This window comes from Humulus lupulus, chromosome 8, assembly GCF_963169125.1.
Source record: "Humulus lupulus chromosome 8, drHumLupu1.1, whole genome shotgun sequence".
NCBI classification, from domain to species: Eukaryota; Viridiplantae; Streptophyta; class Magnoliopsida; order Rosales; family Cannabaceae; genus Humulus; species Humulus lupulus.
In genome coordinates this window covers 7,410,509-7,434,752 of record NC_084800.1, presented here as the reverse complement: position 1 = coordinate 7,434,752, position 24,244 = coordinate 7,410,509, and the positions used below count along the sequence as shown (strand labels likewise).

Here is a 24,244-nt window from a genome sequence, read left to right as displayed (position 1 = left end):
GTAATATTTGTTGATTTTGTATGTGTATAACAAATATTAATTTTTTGTATTTTTAGCGAGCTAAAATATATTATACACATTTTGGTTTTATTAATAAAAATTCAAAATTTAAATTTACATGTAATTTAGGATTTTTAATTTAATTTCAATATATATAATTAAATAATCTGAAAATACGTTGAAGTCTACAAATATATATATAGGATTAAAAAAATTAATGTGAAAAATATATAGCATGTTTGTGAGAATATATATATATATTTAATTAGTATATATTAACTCATAAAAAATTATATTATATGATCCCACTAATTAATTAAAAATAACTGTCCAGCTTAATTAAGCATCATTCATAATACATGTAGAGTCATACCATCCATTTGGTTGGTTTCCGTTAGAGAGAGCTCCTTTTGCACGTAAACCTCTATGGCATTTATAAGAGGCGGTAGAGATGACTTTTCGGCTTTTCTAAACAAAATTCTCAGTTTCGGTACTCCACCTTCAACTTCTGTGTCATTAATGGTGCTATATATTGTACTTTGGATCAAGTATTTGGGAACCTCGTTTTGGTACCACAAATTATTATTAACGTAGATGTTGAATTCTCTTGTTTCGGTCTCGTCGAGCTGTTCGAGTTCTGCTAAATGAATGTAGAGGAAATATCTTTCGGTGGGTCTGCTGCTGATATCACATTCAATTATAATGTCATCAGTACTATTTCTGTTTCGAGTGTATGCAGTGTTCATGACGGTGAACGGTATTTGGTACTTTCCATTTTTGATAGAGTTTGCATCAGTAAGAGAAGTAGTTAAGAAAGGCTTCCACTGGTTTCTCCCGTAGGATCTCCACAAACGATCATAAACATCGTCCTTGTACCTATTAAAAAAATAGGTTAATAATCAATATACCTTTTCGTACATACACTAATTAATATGTATATGTATATAATCAGCAAATTAATTAATTAATAATAGTCGTAAGGGCTAGCATGAGAATGAAGAATAACCTCAACATTTCTTTATCTGTTGATGATGAAAAATGGTTGTGTCCCCTGGTGTTGACCCGAAGAGAGAGAGAGAGAGAGAGGGAGAATTTAAATGTCTGATTTTTGGGGTTTTTATTTTTGAAGGAATGAGTTTTAGTTTTTATTTTTATTTTAGTTTTATGTTTTTATTTTTTTTATTAGATTTTGATAAAAAAAAAACAATAGGATTTATTCAGATTTGTGACACGTGTCTTTTTTTCCCACTACTTAACAGAGTGGTAGTGACAGAATTAACCAAATCATAACATTTGGTATTTAATCCATCGAAAAAAAAAAGATGTGGTATATAAGTCTATAAAACTAAAAATGTGTGGTATTTATGCCGCAAATACCCTTTATTATAATTTTTACTTTTTACACTATTATTTATTTCACTTTTATTATTTAAAAAAAATTAAATTATCTTATATTCAATCGAAGAAATTAAAATCAATAAAAATAATAAAAGATTTATTTGCAAAAGCAAAAATCTCTATGTTATATCATTCTTATTTGTTTGTAATAGTTTTCAAATAGTATATGATTAGCTATGTGATGTAGTAAGAATAGTCTAGAAGGGTTATGATGTGTCCTTATTCTAGAATGTATTAGGTTTATTAATTTGTAGTTTTGTTTATTTATTTTATATTGTCATCTTCGTGAGAGTTCTATAAATACCTCACTTGTTTCGTTGTAAGAAACTTTTGAAGAATTGATATTTTGAATAGAGTTTTGAGAGTCTCTCATATATTTGAGGTTTTCCTTTGTTGCCAAACCATGGATTCGGCATGAGCATTGCTCAACCATCCAATTCGTTGTATCCTTTGATATTTAGAGCTAGGTTCTTTCTCGAGGGATAGGCAACCATGGATGGCGTTTTGAGTCGCTTCGATGTAAAAGAACATGAAGCGGAAGCCTTTTGGACAGATAAAAAACTTCAACGGTTTCGAAGGCGACACTTAGTTCTCTATCGATCGAGTGAGTTAGATATTCAAGCTATAGAGAATGTCGATTTTGAAGGTGGAGTGCCCACCAACGATTGTCTTTCCCATTCTCTCTTTATATATATCTTCAATATAATAAGTGTGTAGATAATGAAAATTCTTTATTTTAACGATTTTTTATTTTTTATAATGCTCACTTTAACGGAATATTCTTATATTATTAACAGAATATTTTTATATTTAACAGTAGTTTACAAACACTTAAATTTAAATAAAATAAAATAAATAATTAAAATATAATATTTTTTTTAGATATTATGCAATGATAATTATTTAAAAATAATAAATAATTAAAAAAATAATTATTTTTATATATATTAATGTGTTTTTATTAATTATTTAGAGAAATAGAACTATAGAGCATTAGCTCAAAAAATGTATTGATATAATTACAAAATGTATTCGTAAAACAAATACAGGGAAAAGAAAAAAAAAGTTAAAGAAACAACACATACACCCGTCTTATCTTTTTAGTTTGTTTATTCAGCCGAATAATATTTCTATGTCCTCGTTCATCTTCATTATCTTTCTTCTGGGGTTTATTTATTACCTTGCTACTGGAGAAAATTCTGAAGCCATATTCTTGGAGATTATTTCATCTAAATCTGTCGTTGAATGTTCATGAGTCTCATCAAGATGGCTGTTGTTTCGAGTTATACTTGTTGTCAAACACTCGTTCAAATCAAGAGCTACCCGGCTCATGGTTGGCCTGCTGGTGGAAGTTTTTGAGACACAAGCCATTGATATTTCAATTACTTTCCAGACAGTATTAATATCAACAACATCTACTTCCAACCTTGGATCAAGAATGCTTTTAATATTTCCTTTAGCAATCATGGAACTAACCCATTGAATTATATGATTGTTTTGTTGTGTTGTTGCTACAACAGGTCGAGCTGTGATTATCTCCAATAAAACAATTCCGAAACTGTAAACATCACTTTTCTCGTTCAACCAATTTGATATATAGTACCTATTGAAAAACATGTACAATAAAATGATCATTAACTCATAATTAATGTGTACATCCAGCTGATATATATACACCCATATGTATACATATGAATATATTTTTGTGAGGATATTATTCACTTGAAAGTTTGTAATAATATTGGCCCCAAAAAAGTTGTTTACAGAAGATAATGTTAACTGAAATTTTTTTCTTTCTATCTTATAAACAATATTAATACTTACTCAGGATCAAGATAGCCTGGAGTGCCAGCAACACTTGCTGTTATACCAGCACGAGTGGTAGCAGCAGCAAATGTTGATGTATGATTGTTACCCTCTAAACCGAAAACTCTGGAGAGGCCAAAATCACCTAACTTGGCTCGAAATTTCTCATTCAACAAGATGTTTGTTGATTTAACATCTCGATGAACTATTGGTGGCTTACATCCATTATGCAGGTACTCCAGTCCTAATTTTTTAGATACACAAGTACGTACATGTTCATAAATATAGCTATTACTATAATATTGATTGACAGTTTTATGTCGATCAAACCGTATAACTATTTGGAAAAGAATCGAGATATACGAACCTTGTGCAGTGTCTATTGCTATTTGAAGTCTCTGTTCCCAACTTAAGATTATGTCACTGCTACTGCTGTTTCCTAAATATCCATCAAACTCAAATTTAACGAGAAAGGTACGTATAAAACATAAACTATTAGATGTAAATATAGACTCAAACTAAACGAACCAGAAAGAAGCGATCGTAAGTTTCCCATTGCCATGTACTCGTAAATGAGTCCAACTTCGGATCCCTCATTGCAGAACCCAACTAGTGTAGTTAAGTTTTTATGATGAACTCTCAAAAGTAGTTTTAGCTGTAATATTTTAAAAGTCAGATTTATGTCACACGTTAATTTCGACACATACATATATATAAATTGCAGGCAACTGTATAAAGTAATTGTGTTTTTAATATATGCTTTCGAAAAGAAAAAGAAGAAGAAGAAGAATAAAAAAAAAACCTCTGCGTGGAATTGTCGATGTCCTTGAGTGGATGAAGAAGAAAGCATCTTCACAGCTACTTCAGTGCCATTTAAGTAACCATGATAAACCTTTCCAAATCCGCCCTCGCCCAGTACCCTCTGAAAGTTGTTGGTTACTTTTTGAATCTCAGAGTATGTGTATTGTTGCATTTTGTTGTTATATGATTCATCTTCTTCATTAGCCACTGAATTTAAGTTTCGACCTGTAAATATCATATCCTTAAATTTTACTTGGGAGAAGAATATAAAAATTAAGAGGGTATTTGGCACCTTAACTAAAAAATTATTTTTTGAAAACGAGCAGAGGTGTTTGGTATTGTTTTCAGAAAATAATTTTTAAAAACAAAGTTACAAAAAAAAGAAAATTTTGAGAACAAGAAAAAATTGTTTTCTGTTGTTCTCAAATTTTCTCATTTCTTATTTTTCATCATTTTTTCTTTCAAATTATTTTATGTCATTATTTATTACAAACTTTTAAAATATTTTTCTCTTTGTAAATATATTTGTTAATATTTTATTTAAGATTTAAAAAAAATAAAATTAAAAAATTATTTTTAGAAAACATTAATCAAACATCTATTGTTTTTTAAAAACTACCAAAACAGTTTTTTGTTCTCTGAGAACACAATTTTGAAAACAAAAAACAGAAAACAATACCAAACAGACCCTAAGGGCAACAACGTATAAGAATATTCCTCTCAATCTCAACTGTTATATTTTGCAAATTCCACAATCCATACAGAGCAACAACGAACAACTAAAATTATACGAAAGTAAATCAATAATTAGCCAGAATATTTATTTATATATATAATTAACCTTCCAAACTGATAGCAGCTGCATGATGATGTCTCCTTCGAAGTCTCCAGATAATTATCACAATAGTAAAGCAGACAAAAAGTAGTCCACTGAGTGATGCAACCAGTGGTACCACTAAGTTTTTCTTCTTTCCGCATGACTTTGATGAACATGGTGGACTACTACTACTACTCGAATTGTTTGTATCAATGCTGCATTTAAAAAAAATGAAAAATCAATTTCATCAAATGCTTGCGGATACATTATAATGAGGAAACCCTCATTTAATTTTCTCTCATTCTCTCCCTCTCTATTATTTTTAAATATATAGTAGTATTCAAATTAAGTATTCTATTAATTATTTAATACTTTGTAATTGTATATGCTAAATCATGCACTAGCTACAAATTAAATTATACATTTTCGACCAATTTTAGTTACAAAAATATAAATGAATTGGTAAATCTATAAGAGCATAAAACATCAAATAATTTTAAACATATAAATTTGAAGTCATTTACCATGTATAAGGTTCCTTTCGTTAAAAAAAAAATACAAACAAAATAACAAGGTAATGAATTATTCTACTTAAGATTTAAGGGATTAAGAATGAGAAAGAATATCAAATAATTAACTAGTTAACTAAGAATTTATTTTATTGAGAATATATACATGCCTTAATAATAATCCATTCTTTCTTCTTATAAGAAGCGCATCTGGAATAGGACCTGTAAAATTATTACCGCTCAAGTTCCTGTAGAGATCGAAAGACAATTCAAATTAACATTGATGATTTGATACCTTTTCACCATTATACGATATATTTTATATAATAGATAATTGATGATGATATAATTAATTTAGGAATCCCTTGTTAGTCAACTTACAAAACTCTTAGGAATAACAGTTGAGCTAAAAATGTAGGCACTGCTCCACTGAGGTTGTTGTTTGATAAATCCCTGAAATTAAATAATGGATAAAGATAAGATAGCTAGTTTTTTATTTTTGGTAGTTGTTTTAACTAAAAAACTTAAATAATAGTTAGTCAATTCATTTTAAATTCCCTATAATTAGTCTTATTTGCTTTGCACTATATATATTTTTCTTTATACCACAGCCAATAGAATTAATGAAATAAGTGTATAACAAATGATTGTTGGTATTTGACAGAGGTGACTGACACCACATGAGGTGACACTTTATGATTGGTTAGCGATATCTCATAATACTTATTAATTTAAATAAGTGGGATCCGATATTAGATTGCACTAATAATAGTATGACACCTCCTTGTGGTGTTGGACACCAATAATATTCCTTAACAATTCTCATAACAAATTGTTAACATTAGAAAGTTTTGTTGCAAATATTCTACCGGAGCGTAAACTCTGTTGAAGATTGGTCACAAAGTTCAAATTAAGAGGGAAAATGTACTTACAAACTTTGAAGCACTGTAAGGTCGGCAATAGATGTAGCAATTTCCCCATTCAATCCACTTGACGACAAATTCCTTATAGCTCACAAGCAAAATGTTAGTCATAGAAATATAAATATTAATTTATTTTGTCGTGAATATATCTACAAGTGTGTAAATAATGTAAATTCTTTGTTTTAACGGTATTTTTATTTATTTTTTAATGTTAACTTTAACGAAATACTCTTATATTTAATAGAATTTTCTTATATTTAACAATAGTTTGTAAATACTTAAACTCAAATAAAATAAAATAAATAATTAAAAATTAAAATATGATATTTGACAATCATAATTATTTAAACATAATAAATAATTAAACAAATCAAAATAGGATATTTTTGAAATATTTTACAATGATATTATTTAAAAATAATAAATAATTAAACAAATTAAAATAATATTTTTTTTTTGATATTTTACAATGATAATTATTTAAAAATAAAATAATATATTTTGTAACTTAAATAAAATTTAATTAAATTTAAACTCACTTATTAGAATAGTATCTGTTGGTGCGGTTTTTCGCCAATAGTGAATTATAAGAAGAATAGCTGGAATCAATTAGTGCTTAATGATAAACCGCAATAAGAAAATGATACTCAAGAACACCAGATAAGAACACTCAAGAACACTCGTCTTTTTTACGTGGTTCAGTGATTAAAATCCACCTAGTCCACAAGTCAATATTATTATTGTTTCTCTCTCTAAATTTTGGCAGAGTTTTTGTATTATAGAAAAAGCCATCTCCCTTTCCTATATCCAAGATCTTAGTATTTATAGAGAAAATCCCTGGATGGGCCTAGGGGTCATCACGTGACTTCACCCTCAGTGTTATCTCTCCCACACTAATTATAAATATTACAATTTATCCTAAGGTATGGTCTGAACATTAGGTAAAACTGATCATGGATCCTCAGAGATTATCGAACATGTCATGCTTGGCCATGCATAATTATCTTACGTATCCGGGTTTTTAGGGATTCGCGGACGAGCTATGTCTGATCATTCATGTCTATGTAACGTATTTGGGTTTCTAATGAAACAAGGATACGTCAAGGCTCTAGCGTTCCCCAAGATGAATATATCGTGAGCTCGTGTCACAGTTGCTATGCCTTATAAACATTACCAGCTCATGCTTACCGCTTTGCATTCCTCAGCTCATGTTAGTGTCCTGGGGAGCCGTGCTATCTTCGTGGAGAAAGTACGAACTTATGGATCCTTTGTTACAATTATTTACTCACCAGGTGTACACGAGCTAAATAAAAGACTCGTGTTGAATTTTAGGACGTACACTTTCCCCCCAAGTCCCTGTCTGTGTTCTATGACGTCACCTTCTCACTTACAAGGTGGGGAATTTTAAACTTCTGTCGCGATTATCCAGGCTTGCCCATTACTCGAGTATTGGACACGTGGAACACGACGATTGGCGTCTATTCGGGTTTCAAGGACTGTATTAATGGTCTGGCCAACTTTTTGCCGCCGCTTCGCCCTTCGAAACATAGCCCTTGGATCAGGTTTTGACCAAATTGAGCGGCTCATGCTGATCTATGTCATTTACGTATCGAAGGGATAGACAATTCTTACAAACCACCATCTTCATTCAAAAATTTTCTCCATCTTCTACCTTCCACGCTTTCGAACCTCCTCTCTTCTCAGAGAAAAGAAAGAACCCCAAAACCCTTTGTTCCAGAGACCCAGCTGTTAAGTTACTCAGGAGCGAGTCCTCGAGACCTTACAAAATACACCTCTTCTATCGACAATCATATTGTAAGTCTTATCATTTCACATGGGCTCCTTTTTTCTCTCTTTTTTTTATATTTATTTTTATTGATTTATGCGTTTTCGTTACCATGCTTCTTCCTGCTTCGTCGTAGTCAATATTAGGGTGTCTTCTTGATTTTTTGGCACATAGGTTTCAACTTTAGGTTTATATAGAAGATTTGGAACCCTTCCTAAAATTATGACACTTACGACATAGGATATTTATTGGGTAGGTTTGGGTAACTTTAGAAAATACCCATTTGGTGCTTAGAAGATGAGAGGGTAGGGTTCAAACATTAGATTACTTAGGGAACACACTTTTTTGGGTGGTTTTTCTTTAAACCGCCCCCGAGGATAGCAGTGGTCGGGCCTTTTGACATAGGGATCCCTGAACGCCATGGGTTTATTGGGAAACCTAGACGCATAGTGTAGGTAGCGCATGGCATTACGCAACAGGCTGAGATTAACTTAGCTCGGGCTTCCACAAGCACCATTTCCCTTTGTGCTTCTGTGCCTTTATCTTTATAAAAATGTTAGGTCGCCTACTAAGTGACTTGTCATTTTTGTTCGTTAGGCGATCTAATGGTACCCAAGAAGAGCACATCCAAGAAGGGTGTAGCCGGCTCCTCGTCTCGACAAACCAACAAGGGAAAAGAGATCTCCCCCGACTCTCCTATTCCTCAGCTCAGCCCCGTGGTGGAGAAGGAGGTCTTGGTTGGTCCTAACGCCTTCTTCAACAATTGTCTCCAAGATCACGACCCAAGGAATGGTCAATAAGATAATGTTGTCCCATAACATTGAGGTCGGGACTGGTGTCCTCATGGCTCGACCTCCGTATGAAGGGGAAAGGAGCTGCGCGCCTCTCCAGGAAGACCTTGCGGCCTACAGCGACGAGCATTTGAAGGCGGGGGCCTTCCTTTCTCTGGATCGGTACTTCGCTGACTTCCTCAATTACGTGAAGTTGGCGCCGTTTCAGCTTCCCCCAAAATCCTACCGACTATTGGCGGGGTTGAGGTATCTCTTCTTGAAGCATGAATGGGAGGTCCCCATTCCAGCAGACATCCTTTATTTTTTCTGCCTCAAGGCCAGCCCGTAACAACGAGGGCGAGGTGACGGGTTCTATTACTTGACCCGATTCCTGAATTCGCCCTCATTCATCGAGCTCCCCAGCCATCCCAACGACTATGAAGATCAATTCTTTATGTCAAATGGGTTCCATAACTGCGAACACCGATACTTCAACCGTCCTCGTAAGTCTTCTTTCCTTTCCTTTCTTAGCTCGTGAAATCATTCTCTTTGTACCTGGATCAACTTCTCATGTATATACTAATTGAGTAGTATTTTTGTGCAGCCATATTCACGAGGACGGACAAATTTGTGACCCTTGGGGGTCAATATGATACGCTATCTAGGCTTCCACCTAGTGAGAAGGACTACCGCCAGCTCGTGTCAGACGATACGATGCTGGCATGTAAGTTAATTGCTAAAGGCCAAACTCTAACTTTGAGAAGAATGCGAGCCAACCTCTCGGTGATCCATGAGCTCCCGCCTATCCATGAAGAGGATGTCGAGGTCGCTGGGAGCGAGGAGCAAGAGGAAGACGAAGTTCCACTCGTGTGGAAGATGTGGGCTCCTGAGGCTGCTTGGGACCCTGAGTTAGAGCGAGCTTCTTCGGGGACAGCAGCCGGCCCCTCCGGCCAAGGTAACCTATACCAAACAATACGAGCCGATCCCCCAGCTTCGATTGTCCCCACCACCATGCGTATCCCAGTCAACCCTCAAGACTTGGTTAAGATCCCCGATACTTTTCGGGGGACTCTCTATGAGACGGCGAACCACGTGGTGGAGCACATATACAAGGACAACCCAAAGGACCTGAAGGTAATGGAAGAGAGGAGCTAGGAAAACGTCCTGGAGTCTTCCTTGGGGATGACCCTCACAGTAAGATAGCTATCCTCAGTTAAACATGCATATATTATTTATTTTTTACCCCAGTATGCGCCTAACTTATTTCCTTATTTTTATTTTCGCAATCGGTCCTGGCTCAGCACTGCAGTATAGCCCGGGTCAGGGCTAGGAATGAGGAGCTTCAAGTTGAGCTCCAGGTTTCCCAGTCCGCCCTGATTGCAGCTTAGGAAAACGAGCGAGCTGCCAAAGCTGCCCTTGCAATCACTCAAAAAGGCGAGCTCGATGCCAAGGCTGCCCTTGCATCGTCTCAAGAAAGCGAGCAGGCTACAAAGGTTGCCTTGGCCGCTCTTCAAGTTGAGGTCGCTGAGGCCAAAGCCAAACAGCTGGAGGCCGAAGTTGCTGTTAAAGAGGAGAAAGCGGCCTCGCTGTCCTCCATGGAGAGCACGTTGTATCACTGTTAGGCCTTCAACCAGGATGGTAATTTCTCCTTCCTGGCTCCTAAAGTGTGGGATCCATACCTCGAGAAGTTCAAAGCTCAGATCCTACAAGAGTAGTCTGAGACCGGGGATGCTTCCACTGCGGGCGAGCAGGAGACTGAAGATGTTACATCCTCAGAGTGCCTAGAGGGGCTTGATGGCGTTTTCCCTTTGTTTCTTTTTGTAAATATTTTTCGTTTGGCCTAGTTTGAGGTTATTTTTCCTTGAGACAATTTGTTTTTAATTCATATATCTAGCTGTTTTATCTTATTTGACTTTTCCTTGATTATTTCTCATGTTTATGCTTTTCTAGACTTGCATACTCACAATCTTAGGAATCGACTTATAGATCGGGATGAATATTTTGAATTTGGTTATATCCAAAATTAATGTGTTGATTTGTATCATACCTGTCAAGCATCAGACCTTAGACCCGGTTATATCCAGGATTTTAAATATTTCAAGCTCAATCCACGTTAGGTTTACTGCTTTCTCGAGCTTCTAGGGAAGCCATCGAATTTACAATTTTGCTAACTTCTAAGTCTTGGACCTGGTTGAATCCAGGATAGTTTTGTATGATTTAAAACTTAGTTCGTGCTAGGTTTATTGACACTTTATGTTTTTTTTAACAAAAACATCAGTTAATCAATTTTACTAACTTCTAAGTTTTGGACCTGGTTGTATCCAAGATAGTTTTGTACCAGGTTATGTCCAGGATTTTAAGTGTTTCAAATGTTCTGATCCCTCTCGGGTTATATGCCACCCAAGTAACCAGAAAGTGAACTTTTTCGGTTGCTTGGACAAATGTACTCACACGAACTAATACATAAATAAACTATATGAAAGTCAAGAAATACACAACGATCCCTTCATTTCTTAATCAAATGGCTTTTATGACTAAGCCTTACATAGATGGATGGCATCATTATTGATAATACTTATTTAAGTGCATGGCATTCTAGGTCTGTGGGACTATTCTCCACTAAGTCGAGCTAATTTGAAAGTCCCTTCACGCACAACCTCCACTATTTGATAGGGCCCTTCCCAGTTCGGACCTAAACCACCATCTTTGGGGTCCTTGTTTTCCAAAAAGACCCTTCGGAGGACTAGGTTGCCCAAACCAAAGCTATACCTTTTGACCTTGGAGTTAAAATAACGAGTGATTTTTTGTTGGTAATGCGCGAGCTGTAGCTACGAATATCTCGTTTCTCATCAATTAGGTCAAGAGACGCATTGAGCAACTCATAATTCCGTTCCTGGTTGAATGACCAGAGCCTGTGAGTGGTTACTTTTGTTTCGACAGGAAGGACGGCCTCACTTCTGAAAGTCAGGGAGAAATGGGTGTGTCCTGTAGACGTCCGGTGGGAGGTTCGGTACGTCCATAACACTTTCGGGAGTTACTCAGGCCAGACTCCCTTGGCCTCGTCTAACCTCTTCTTAAGATTCTCCTTGAGGATCTTATTCACGGCTTCGACCTGCCCATTGGCCTACGAGTACGCAACCGAGGAGAAACTTTTAACTACGCCGTGCTTTTCACAGAACTCGGTAAAGAGATCACTGTCGAACTAAGTTCCATTATCTGACACAATCTTCTTCGAGAGCCTAAACCAGCACACAATGCTCTTAACCACAAAGTTGAGGACTCTTTTTGAGGTGGTGGTTGCCAATGGCTCGGCCTCTACCCACTTTGTGAAGTAATCAATGGCCACCACCACATAACGGACTCCTCCCTTTCCCATCGGTAATGCTCCTATTAAATCAATACCCCATCCTGCAAATGACCACGAGGATGAGATCATCGTTAGCCCGACCGGCGAAGCTCATGCGACTGTGGCGAATCGTTGGCATTTGTCGCACTTTCGAACATAGGAGATGGAGTCATTTGTCAAAGTGGGCCAAAAATAACCCTGCCTTAATACTTTTAAGGCCAGGTTTTGCCCCCCATCATGATCCCCACATAAGCCTCCATGTAACTCATGTAGGATAGTTTTAGCCTCATATAGCAGAACACACCGCAATAGAGGCAATGAATGGCCTCTTCAGTACAATGTCCCCTCCACTACCACATATCTTGGAGCTTGATAGAGTATCCTTCTCGCATCTTTTCTTTCGTTGGGCAGTTTTATGGTTGTAAGATATCCTATCATGGGGGTCATCTAGGTTGACTTAGTGTTAATCATTTTGACCTCCGCCGTGCTTCCCTCCACGCTTGGACTTTCCATGAATTCCACTGGTACTACGTTCAAAGTCTCCGCTTCCTTGGAGGTGGCGAGCTTTGCTAAAGCGTTTGCATTAGTGTTGCAAGGGATCTGTTTGACGGCTCCATACTCAAATTCTAATAGCTCTTCCTTCACCTTGGCTAGGTAAGCTGCCATCTTGGTACCCTGCGCTTAGTATTCCCCTAACACTTGATTGACCACGAGCTGGGAATCGCTATAACACTAGACGACCATGGCCTTCAATTCCTTTGCCACTATAAGCCTGGCTAACAAAGCCTCATACTCGGCTTTGTTGTTCGATGCCTCGAACCCGAATCGTAGCGCCGTATGGAATCGATGCCCATCCAGAGAAATCAATATGATCCCAACTCCAGACCTGTTCTCATTAGAGGAACTGTCCATGAATATTCTCCACAACATTTGTACTAGTTCTTTCAAAAGCTCTTATTGAATCCAGTGCACTCAGCCATGAAATCAACAAGGGCCTGGCTTTTGATCGATGTTCATGGTACGTATAATATTTCAAACGGGATGAGTTCGATTGCCCATTCTAAGAGACGTCCCGACACTTTAGGTTTTTGTAATACCTGCCTTAGAGGTTGGCCGGTCATGACATGGATTGAATGAGACTGGAAGTACGACCTAAGCTTCCTGGATGCTAATATCAAGCAGAACGCCATCTTTTCTATTAGGGGATACCGCGACTCAGCTCCGATAAGTCTTTTGCTGATATAATATACTGGTTTTTGAACCTAGTCTTCTTTTCAGACCAATATGGCAATGGCTGCATTTTCTGTCATAGCCAAATAAAGGAATATGGGCTCCTCTACCATTAGCTTAGACAATACTGGGGGTTCGGCCAAATGCATTTTTAGATCGAGAAATGCCTGTTCGCACTCCTCAGTCCATTCAAATTTCTTATTCCCTCGGAGTAAGTTAAAGAATGGAAAGCATTTTTCCGTGGATTTTGAAATGAACCGATTAAGGGCTACCACTCTTCCAGTCAGGCTCTAGACTTCTTTACATGAGCTAGGCAAAGGCATTTCCAATAATGACATGATTTTATCTAGATTTGCCTCTATCCCCTTTGTATTGACTATGAATCCCAGAAACTTTCCTGATGCCACTCCGAAAGTATGCTTATGGGGATTCAACCTCATGTTATATTTCCTCAGGATCTCAAAGCATTCATTTAGGTCGGACACATGGTTGTTGGCAATCTTGGATTTGACTAGCATATCATCGACATACACTTCCATATTTTTTCCGATCTGACCAATGAACATTTTGTTAACTAACCGTTGGTAGGTAGCCTCGATATTCTTTAACCCGAAGGACATGACTTTATAACAGTATACATTTGTTGGAGTCATAAAGCTAGTATGCTCCTGGTCTGCAGGATTCATCGCGATCTAGTTATATCCAAAATACTCATCCATGAAGGACATGAGCTCCTACCCTGTAGTGGAATCTACCAACTGATCAATTCTCGGCAATGGAAAGCAATCCTTGGGACAAGCTTTGTTCAAGTCGGAGAAATCGATGCAGGTCCGCCACTTTCCATTTGGCTTTGGGACTAGAATAGGATTCGTGACCCAGGTCGGATATTTTGCTTCTAGAATTCACCCGCACTTTAATAACCGAGCTACTTCTTCCTCCAACGCCTCAGCTCGGGTTGTTCCTAAACGTCTCTATTTTTGGGATTTCGTAGGTACGTTTTTATCCAAGTTTAGGGTGTGCATGATCACACTCGAGCTTATTCCCACCATATCTTCATGAGACCAGGCGAAGACATCTAAATTCCCTTGCAAAAATTGTATCAACTCTGTTTTTCTCTCATCGTTAAGATTTTTCCCGATCTTAACAATTCTTGAAGCATCTTTGGGATCTATATTTACCTCATCGAGCTCTTCAATAGCTTGGAGTTCTGATCCATCCTTGCCCATTCGCGGATTGATATCATTGCTTGGGGCAATGCCTCTATCCCTGGCTTTCTGAGGTTCTTCTATCCCAGAAGTAACTTCTTTCCTGAGACTCCTCGCCTCTGTCATGTATGGCCATTGTTTGCTGCCCGGGTTGAGATTTTCCCTTCATGGAAATGCTATAGCATTCCCTGGCAGCAAGTTGATCGCCTTTGACTTTGCATATTCCCACAAAGGATGGGAAATTGATCGCTAGGTGGCAGATAGAGGTTATGGCTTCAAACGTGATCAACGCAGGTCGGCTCAATATCGCATTATAGGCCGCTGGACAATCGACAGCCACAAACTCAAGGAGTTTCCGATAGTTCGTGGACCTTCTCCTAATGTCACCACTAGCTTGATCATTCTGATGGTTGCTGATCCCTCCCCGGAAAATCCATATAGGACCATGGAAGTTGCCTTTAGGTCTATCATAGACAACCCCATTTTTTCCAAGGTTGACCCAAGCAGTAGATTCACAGAACTTCCATTAGCTACTAGTATCCTCCTAACTCTTCGGTTGGCGAGCTGAACTGTTACGACCAAAGGGTCGTTGTGTGGGAACTGGATATGGTCGGCGTCTTCTTCCGTAAAAATGATCGGTTGCTTTTCTAACCGCTGGTGCTTTGATAGTCGTTGCTCCAGGACGAACTCCACTCCATTGTGGGATTTCAGCTCGTTGATGTATCTCTTCTGGGCACCTCTGCTCGTGCCTGCCAGGTGAGGACCTTCGAAAATGGTTGTTATATCCCCTCATGTGATCATAGGGGGTTGTCTTGATTCACCTGATCTCCATTTTGATTCATTGGAGCCTCTGGAGTTGATGGAATGTTTTGTCCAGCGGGTTGTCTGGGAGTTCCTCGATTCCGGGCATATTGAGCCAAAGGTCCTGCCCTAATGAGAGTCTCGATCTCGTCCTTTAATTGTCTGCATCCATCAGTATTATGATCGATATCATTGTGGAATCGAAAAAAATTCGAGGGATCTCTCTTCGCCCTTTGATTCTTTAACAGTTCGACTTCTTCCACGGAAGGCGGGCAGAATTCGCTAAAAAGATGTGCTCTCTAGTGTTCGTGAGGTCAGAATAAGTTGCATACATCAACTTAAACTTCTCCACAGACTTGTTTTTCTTTGACCCCCTCTGGCCGCCTTCACCATTTCCCTTTCTTTTACCACCCCCTTGGTTATTCTGGGCAATGGTTTGAGCTGTAGGACCAGCCATAGTGGTCTCCACCCCAACAGGCTAAACAGGGGCTTGGCTAGTTCCTGCAACAGAAGCTCGCACCTCTTCTAGATTAATCCACATCCAGGCTCGGTTCAGGAACTCATCCACAGTGTTAACTCCCTTTCTTGTAGCTCTTGCCATAGGTCGCCTCCCACAAGGATCCCCGTCCTCATTGCCATGAGTTTAGAACTCTCATTGGCGTCTCTAGCTCGTGCGACAATGTTGGCAAACCTACTTAGGTATGCTTTCAACGATTCCCCGGGCTGCTGCTTTACATTTGCCAGTGAGTCAGCTTTAATCTGAGCTGCCTGAGAAGCCCTGAAATCTCTCTTGAAATCTGTAGAGAAATTCTTCCACGAGCTGATAAAATGCTTTTTGTACTGTTTGAACCATTGCCTACTCGGCTCGATCAGAGTTGAGGGGAATATTAGGTACCTTAGCTCGGATCCCATGTTGTGGGCCATGATCAGGGTGTTGAACCTTCCCAAGTGGTCGGATGGATCCCCATCTCCATCAAATTTTGATAAATGGGGCATCCTGAAACCTAGTGGGTATGCAGTTGCCGCAATGTTCAGGGCAAAAAGCTCGAGCTCATCCCCTAAATCATATTCATCTTTTTCCTTTTCTGATAGGAGTCTTTTCATCAGCTCCTCCATCTGGGCCAACCTTTTGAGAGTTTGGTATTTGATACCTTGGTTATTTTGGGGTTATTCAACAGCTCCCGTACCACCGTATGCATTCATTGGGTTGTTGTCCCTCCAAGTTCGAGCTTGGTTTGGTGGGACACTCTCGTTGTCACGTACTTCGGAAGGACCTTCCTCTTGACGAGTGCTATTGACTCCATGTTGGGCTGAATTTCTCCTATGTGAGTTTAGGCGATCTCGAAGATCGACTTAAGGATTGACTTGAGGGCTCTAAGCCGAACTAAGGTGATTTCTCAAATCTGTATCGGACGTGCCACTTCGACGGCTCTCAGTCCAATAACTCCCATCAGTGAAGCTTAGTGCTCGCGGTTGAGGATGAGGATCTGGGATACTGCCACATGTCCGCGGGGCATAAGTAAGGGCAACAGGAGGAGGATTTCTCCTCCTGTTCCCATAAGCAGGAACATTTTGCACAGAACGAGGCGGTGCTGGATGTCTTATGGGTGATGGGGGATGCCTAATTGGCAAGGCAATTCTCGTCCCGTCAGGACGAACCAAATTAGCCCGCGGTCATTCTGCTCCACCATTTATAACTCTTTGCGCCTAGCGATCTGATCATGACGCTTGGGGGTTTCCTGTGTAGCAGTAGTAGCAATAGTAGTAGATAGTAGTAGCTTGTAGTATTTTAAATTCCGTGAATATTGGTTCAAGTTGGGACTGAGTTGGATATTCAAAACAATAGTTATGGATTTTATAAGTTTAACCTATAGTTTAGAAATATTAATTATAACATAAGGTTTGATTAATATTATTGGACATAGAAATATTATTTATTATAACCTAAGGTTTAGATAGACTTTCAAGAGCATGACACTTGTTACAATCTTGTTTATTTGAGGATTTAAGCATTTTAGATGAATAGTTTAATAATAGAAGAATTTAGAAGCTCTAGAATCTTCCAGAACCATTAAGAGCATGACACTTGTCATAATTATATTTATTTAAGGATTTAAGTATTTTTAAATAAAAGAAAGTTTTAGAAACTGTAGAATCTTCCAGAACCATTAAGAGCATGCCACTTGTCATAATCATATTTATTTAAGGATTTAAGTATTTTTAAATAAAAGAAAGTTCTTGAAACTCTAGAATCTTCCAGAACCATTAAGAGCATGACACTTGTCATAATCATGTTTATTTAGGGATTTATGTATTTTTTTTAATAAAAGAAAGATCTAGAAACTCTAGAATCTTCCAAAACCATTAAGAGTATAACACTTGTCATTAACATGTTTATTTAAGGATTTAAGTATTTTTTTTAATAGGATAGTTTCACTCCTCAAACTCTATAAATAGGACCTAGTGCTCAGCCATTTTCTTCATTCTTCAAGTTGTGTTCAGAGCCTTCAAGCTGCTAGGATTTCTATGGAGACATACACTTGGGTTTTGGGATAAAAGCTTTATTATCTTAAGCTTTATAAACACTTGGGTAGTGAGATAAAATGTGTTTTCAATATTGAAGTGTAGATTGGTTCTAGTTCATCTAAGATAATATTATTCATAAGTTCTATTCTTTATGATTCCTTAAGTTTTTTTCAGATCTGTTATCCAAAAATCAGGCGTGGGTGACGTGGCAGACGTTTTTAACACGTGGCTGACACCTGGCAGAGGCTCTGTTCGACCATCGACCAGGGAGATTTTCCTGACATAACATTTGGATTTTATATACGACCAGATCGGTCGTATACTCCGCATATTTGGAGATGATCTTGTGCAATTGTAATCATACCCAAGATTATCTCCCATGATTCCTGATTATCCGATTAATTAGGAAAGAATATCTGTAACAAATTCGTGTAATCCTCCTTGATTCTATAAATAGTGAAAAATAGCTCAAGGAGAGGACTTTTTGCTGATTTAAGTTTATACTTTATAAGAGAATTAGAGTTATTATCTTCTGGTTGTATTATTCATCCTTCTAAGGCTTGTGAAACTCAGAGAACCCTAGTTCTTTGATCACTCCTTTGGGAATTAATATCAATAAAGCTTAAGTGGACGTAGGCCATTACCAATTCGTGGGGCCGAACCACTATAATTTGTTGTGTCGTTTACTGTTCTTTCCATTAGATCTATTTCAACAATTTCCATTACTTCAAGCATTTGACTCCGTGTCAGTTGACCAAAACGAGGGTCAACAAGATCCAAACTTCTGTTTATGATTTTGATGGTTAGGTGTTTAAGTTCTTAATTTAAGGTTCTTCTAGGTAAGTTTCTTCTTTGATGGTTTAGATTTTCTTTTCAACTACATTTCTTTAGAAACTTATGGTTTCTTTATGTTTGGTTTTAGGAGTTTCAATCTCGCTTTTGTCTCCAATATCCTGGTTTTTGGTAAGGAAAATTAGATAGTTTAGTATTATGATCTAGTTTATGTCATGTATGATATAGTTTATGTTTGTATGACCTAACATTTCAGGTACAATAAATGGGTAAGTGTGTCTGGACCTAAGGTGTCCAATGATGTATGATGGACTATGTCCGGTAGGCTCGGTTGCCAAAACTTTATGACAGACCTATGTCCAATGTATGACGGACTATTGTCCGGGGCTTAATTGCCACCCTTGTATAAACACTTATCTTTTTATTATATCTGACTTGTTATTTTAGTAATGATTATGATATATGACCTATAGTTATGACTTATGATCTATGACTTATGACTTAGAGTATGATTTATGATTTATGGCTTAGATTATGATTTAAGTTATGACATGATCTAGAGGTTTGTGTTTGCATGACTCTTGTGAATTCTATTATGTTTGATTATATGACTAACTCTTGTTTGTATTTTCCTTACTAGGCTTAGAAGCTCACTCCTTATGATGTTGTTATTTCAGGAAATTAATGATAGAAAGGTCGGTGGCGAGTGTGGGACCTAAGAGCTTCATGACGTATTTGTGGGGACCATATAGTCGAGCAAGATCAAGCGCCCCTATTTTTATTAAAGAATGATTATTTTAAATTTTTATTTAAATGTTGCTCATATTTTTATGTTAAAGACAATTATTTTGTTTTTGTAAAACCATGGATCCATGTATTTATTTTCAAGTTTTTATTAAATAAAATAGCAATATTTACGATTATGACCCAACGCTATGTTCTCAGTAATCTATGAGAAATTAGGGCGTTACAGGCTGGAACATGATGTCTTTGTGAGTTTGCCCCAAACCTTTCTCGTGGGTTGCCACGGGCATTTCCAGGCGCATATGACAGTGGAACTGAACTTGGGGTCGAGGTCCTAATCGACCGGCTGACTTGCCGGATGACCCCTGGGAGGGCCGTCAGGCTGAATATCTTGGTGATCTTGTGCCATGGGCATAGAGGTTGGGGTCGAGGTCCTAACCGATCGACTTGGTTTAGATCAGCCATCCCAGCTAAGGGTGGCAATTTTGGTCATGACATGACACGATTAAGGTAAACACGAACACGACACGTTTAATAATCGTGTCGTGTTCGTGTTTGAGTTTTTGACACGTTTAATAATTGTGTCGTGTTCGTGTTTACCTTAATCGTGTTGTGTCATAATCATGTCAGACACGATAACACGAATAATTTTCATAGGTTTTATGATTTTTTTCATATAGTTATGATTAATTGTATCATAATCGTGTTATCATGTTCGAGTTGTATTGACCCGTTTAATAATCGTGTCGTGTTCGTATTTTTGACACGTTTAATAATCATGTCGTGTTCGTGTTTACCTTAATCGTGTCGTGTCATAATCGTGTCGACACGAATCAGACACGTTTACACGAATTTCCAGTCCTAATCCCAGCGGGACTTGTGAGACCCACCTTGCCTCTTTCAGACGTTAGCGTCGGGTGCAAGAGGGGGTAGCTGAGCCAAAACCTCTTCGATTTGCTTTTGCCAAATGGCTTCGTAACTGCATGTTTTCCAACTCTATGGCATCAAGTAATCCAGGTTCAGATTTGACGGCAATGATGCCGAACTCCCAAGGTCATCATGGCCCATCGGTTGCTTTCCCGATCGGTGTTGGATCTCAGGGCTATGCTCATCGGAAACAGTAGTATGGTGAACTTCCTGTCCACCAAGCTGTTCCATTTCACTGTCGTGCCTCGATTGAGTGACCACCATGGTGAAATTTGATTAGGATCTTAGTGAAAGCACTAATCTGCAACTCTCATTGAGAGCACCAACTCTCATTGAGAGCACCAAACTATTGGTGCAGTTTTTCACCAACAGTGAATTATAAAAAGAATAGCTAGAATCAATTAGTGCTTAATGATAAACCGCAATAAGAAAATGATACTCAAGAGCACCAGACAATAACTCTCAAGAACACTCATCTTTTTTACGTGGTTCAGTGGTTAAAATCCACCTAGTCCATGAGTCAATATTATTACTGTTTCTCTCTCTAAATTTTCGCAGAGCTTTTATATTACAAAAAAAGTCATCTCCCTTTCCTATCCAAGATCTTAGTATTTATAGAGAAGATCCCTGGATAGGCCTAGGGGTCATCACGTGACTTCACCCTCAGTGTTATCTCTCCCACACTAATTATAAATATTACAATTTATCCTAAGGTATGGTCTGAACATTAGGTAAAACCGATCATGGATCCTCAGAGATTATCGGACATGTCATGCCTGGCCATGCATAATTATCTTACGTGTCCGAGTTTTTAGGGATCCGCGGACGTGCTATGTCTGACCATGCATGTCTATATAACATATCCAGGTTTCTAAAGATCCAAGGATACGACAAGTCTCTAGCGTTCCCTGAGCTGAATATATCGTGAGTTCGTGTCACGGGTGCTATGCCTTATAAACATGACCAACTTGTGCTTACCGCTTTGCATTCCCTAGCCTGTGTTAGTGTCCTGGGGAGCCGTGCTATCTTCGTGGAGAAAGTACGTACTTATGGATCCTCTATTATAGTTCTTTACTCGCCAGCTGTACACGAGCTAAATAAAAGACTCGTGCTGAATTTTAGGAAGTACAATATCATATTAAACATATAATATAATCTACTGTAAATTAAAAACAAATTGCTATTTTTAAAAAAATTAACAAGAAACTTAAATTTAAAATCCACGTATCATATTTAATATTATATCAAACATATAATATATAATATCTTGTTGTTACACTCAAATTCAAAAACTAGAACAAATATAAACTTGAACAAAATAAATAAATTATTTAATTAAAGTAGGATATTTATTTGAAATTTATATGATATTAAAAATTTAATAAAAATAATTAATAAATTTTTTAAATAAAACTATGCATATTCCAATTTAATTGTATCTAAGTATATATATATATTTATATATATATACAGAGAAAGGACATACAAGGAAATAATTCTCGGCGAATTATTAGTACTGCAGTTCAGACCGTCCCACTGGTAATCTTCCGGGGCACAAGGATCTCCCTGCCACTTAAGTTTATTCAATTGGTACACCGATTTGACATTTGAGATAGCATCCACTAATATTGTAATGGATTATATCAAAAAAAACAAAACGTCAGGGAGATATAAACTAATAAGAAAATATAACATAGAGATCAATATGATAAATCTTTGAGTCGAGATCATGTATATACATACCATCATTTTTATTTGTTTCTCTTCCTGAGAGCTCCTTTACCATATATACCTCCAATGCATTTATGAGGGGTGGTGAAGTTGAATTCTCGGAGCTGTTGAGAGATATTTCCATTTTTCCCGAATCAAATCTCTCGCCTTCTTTGCTGTATACAGTAAATTCAGATAAGTACTTGGGAATTATTGATGAATCCCAGAGTGCTCCGTTAATGGAGATGCTGAACTCTCTGGATTGGTTTGTTTGGAGCTCTTCTAGTTCCGTAAAGTGAAAGTACAATTTATAACTGTTCACCCTGTCGAAACTTTTCCAAGTAATTTCCAAAGAACGAGGATTATTATTTGTGTTTGGTACATATGCAGTGTTCATGACAGAGAAGGGTACTCCGAATCTGTTCTTGCTTATAGAGTTCTCATTTGTAGATGAGGGGCCTTTAATAAATGGTACCCAACCAAGTTGCTCCCATAAACGATCATAGGCATCATCATTGAACCTGCTAATTATTATTTATATATCAAACAAACTAAGTCTGATCAGGGAAAAAAATCTTTTAATTATTAATTAAACGAACACAATATATGCTGTAATAATATAAACAGTTATTATAACTATTTAATTGAAGAGGGAGGAATCGATCAACCTCTTCTTGACTACTTGGTTTGCAGGTAAAGAGAAAGCATAACGACCATAGAGTAAGAGTGATGACCCAGTTTCAGTAATATAATTAACGTCATTCTCAATGGGCCTTAGCTCTAAGGCTGATATGAATGGAGTTCCACCGCCAATGTTAACTAGACAAACATGTATGCGATCTGAAGAAAGGGAGTGTATGATTTCCTTATCTAGTGTACTACTTGTATCCTGAATTATAACTGTGGTCCACAAGTCAACTCCCAGATGCAAATCGAATTTTGGGATTTGGTTTTTGTCATCATAGTTTCCATACAAGAACCTTGCTCGGATCAAATACTTGTTTCCTTTGCTTAGAGAAGGTTTCAGGGTATAACAATTTCTGATCCCTTCAGGGAAGAAGCGTAGATTCCAGAGCTGCTGATCATGGCTCAACACTTTGTAATCTGGTGATATCACTTTGTTTTCCCCAGTTTCGATGAATTCTGCGTCTGAAGAGTAAACTATGTTCGTTTTTTCATCTGTGTAGCTTGACGAATCCGATGTCCCACAGTCTATACTAATGAAACCTGAAAATTAAGATATATATTTTGTTTGTCATTCGGCCTATAATAGTGAATAAATTATTGATTGTTAATCAATAATTTAAATATTATTCAGTACTAGAACAAACTAAACCGAACCCAAATTACATAAACAAATTTTTCTTCAAAGAAAAAGATATATCAATGTCCTTGATTTATAAAATTAAGAGAAAAAAGAATGCATGCATGCATGCATGCATATTATATTAAATTGTAATTAGTTAAAACGAAAGTTATGAACAAGAAAAAAAAGATAACATATATATTTATAACCTTTACGATCCTGAGCTTGACCAAGAAGTGAAAGAGCGACCAGTTGCAATATTGCAACAAGAAAAAGCTTAGAAAACACCATGTACTTAATCTGATCTATACTCACAATATCAAAGCACCGTATACATATGGGTATTCGTGCTTTTTATAGTTAATTTTTTTGCGTGTGATATATAATAAAGTTGTTATTATTATGGAATTTATCATATGTTTTTGCAAAGTATCATTTTTATACTTTCTATTTTTAATAATGCTTATATAGTATCTTGTATTTTAAAATTATATATATTTGATACTTTATACTCAGATTTGATAGATAAAATTTTATCAATATAATCAAACTATAATCAGTTATATGTAATTAAGTAATTAAATTTAAATTTAGAATTTACATAATTGACAGCAGTTTAATTAAATTAGTAAAATTTTATTAATTAAATTTGAGTTTAGGATACTAAATATGTACGATTTTAAAATACAGGGTACTATATAAGCATTATTGAAAACAAAAAATATAAAAATGATACTTTACAAAAATATAAAGTACCAAATAATTACCAACCTTGTTAAATGTATGATCACGAGCACACCAACTGAGATATATATAATTATTTATTCTAGTCGCCATTGCGGAAAGT

At 36.9% G+C, this 24,244-nt stretch overlaps 2 protein-coding genes across 2 annotated transcripts; both read right to left on the bottom strand.

The window, feature by feature from the left end:
* Nucleotides 1-350: 350 nt before the first annotated feature.
* LOC133794953 (probable LRR receptor-like serine/threonine-protein kinase At1g51810) lies at nucleotides 351-1,034 on the bottom strand. The gene is made up of 2 exons (XM_062232394.1): nucleotides 1,007-1,034; nucleotides 351-876 (listed from the first exon to the last, which is right to left on the bottom strand). Exons 1-2 carry the CDS (start codon nucleotides 1,012-1,014, stop codon nucleotides 351-353), a joined length of 534 nt encoding a protein of 177 aa, XP_062088378.1. The 5' UTR covers nucleotides 1,015-1,034.
* Nucleotides 1,035-2,574: 1,540 nt separating this feature from the next.
* Nucleotides 2,575-23,688, bottom strand: LOC133794952 (probable LRR receptor-like serine/threonine-protein kinase At1g51880). The gene is made up of 13 exons (XM_062232392.1): nucleotides 23,607-23,688; nucleotides 22,760-23,318; nucleotides 22,125-22,612; nucleotides 21,868-22,003; nucleotides 6,264-6,335; nucleotides 5,713-5,784; nucleotides 5,502-5,579; nucleotides 4,847-5,037; nucleotides 4,007-4,230; nucleotides 3,729-3,859; nucleotides 3,572-3,633; nucleotides 3,223-3,448; nucleotides 2,575-3,001 (listed from the first exon to the last, which is right to left on the bottom strand). Exons 1-13 carry the CDS (start codon nucleotides 23,686-23,688, stop codon nucleotides 2,575-2,577), a joined length of 2,748 nt encoding a protein of 915 aa, XP_062088376.1.
* Nucleotides 23,689-24,244: the final 556 nt, after the last annotated feature.

Bases quoted from the DNA above. Each gene is read 5' to 3' on its own strand.
- LOC133794952 (XM_062232392.1), bottom strand. From the start codon at position 23,688: ATGGTGTTTTCTAAGCTTTTTCTTGTTGCAATATTGCAACTGGTCGCT. The intron at 6,336-21,867 runs GTATGTCCTTTC...GTGAGCTATAAG, and splicing joins TCGCCGAGAATTATTTCCTT to GAATTTGTCGTCAAGTGGAT. The intron at 3,449-3,571 runs GTTCGTATATCT...CTAAAAAATTAG, and splicing joins AGCAATAGACACTGCACAAG to GACTGGAGTACCTGCATAAT.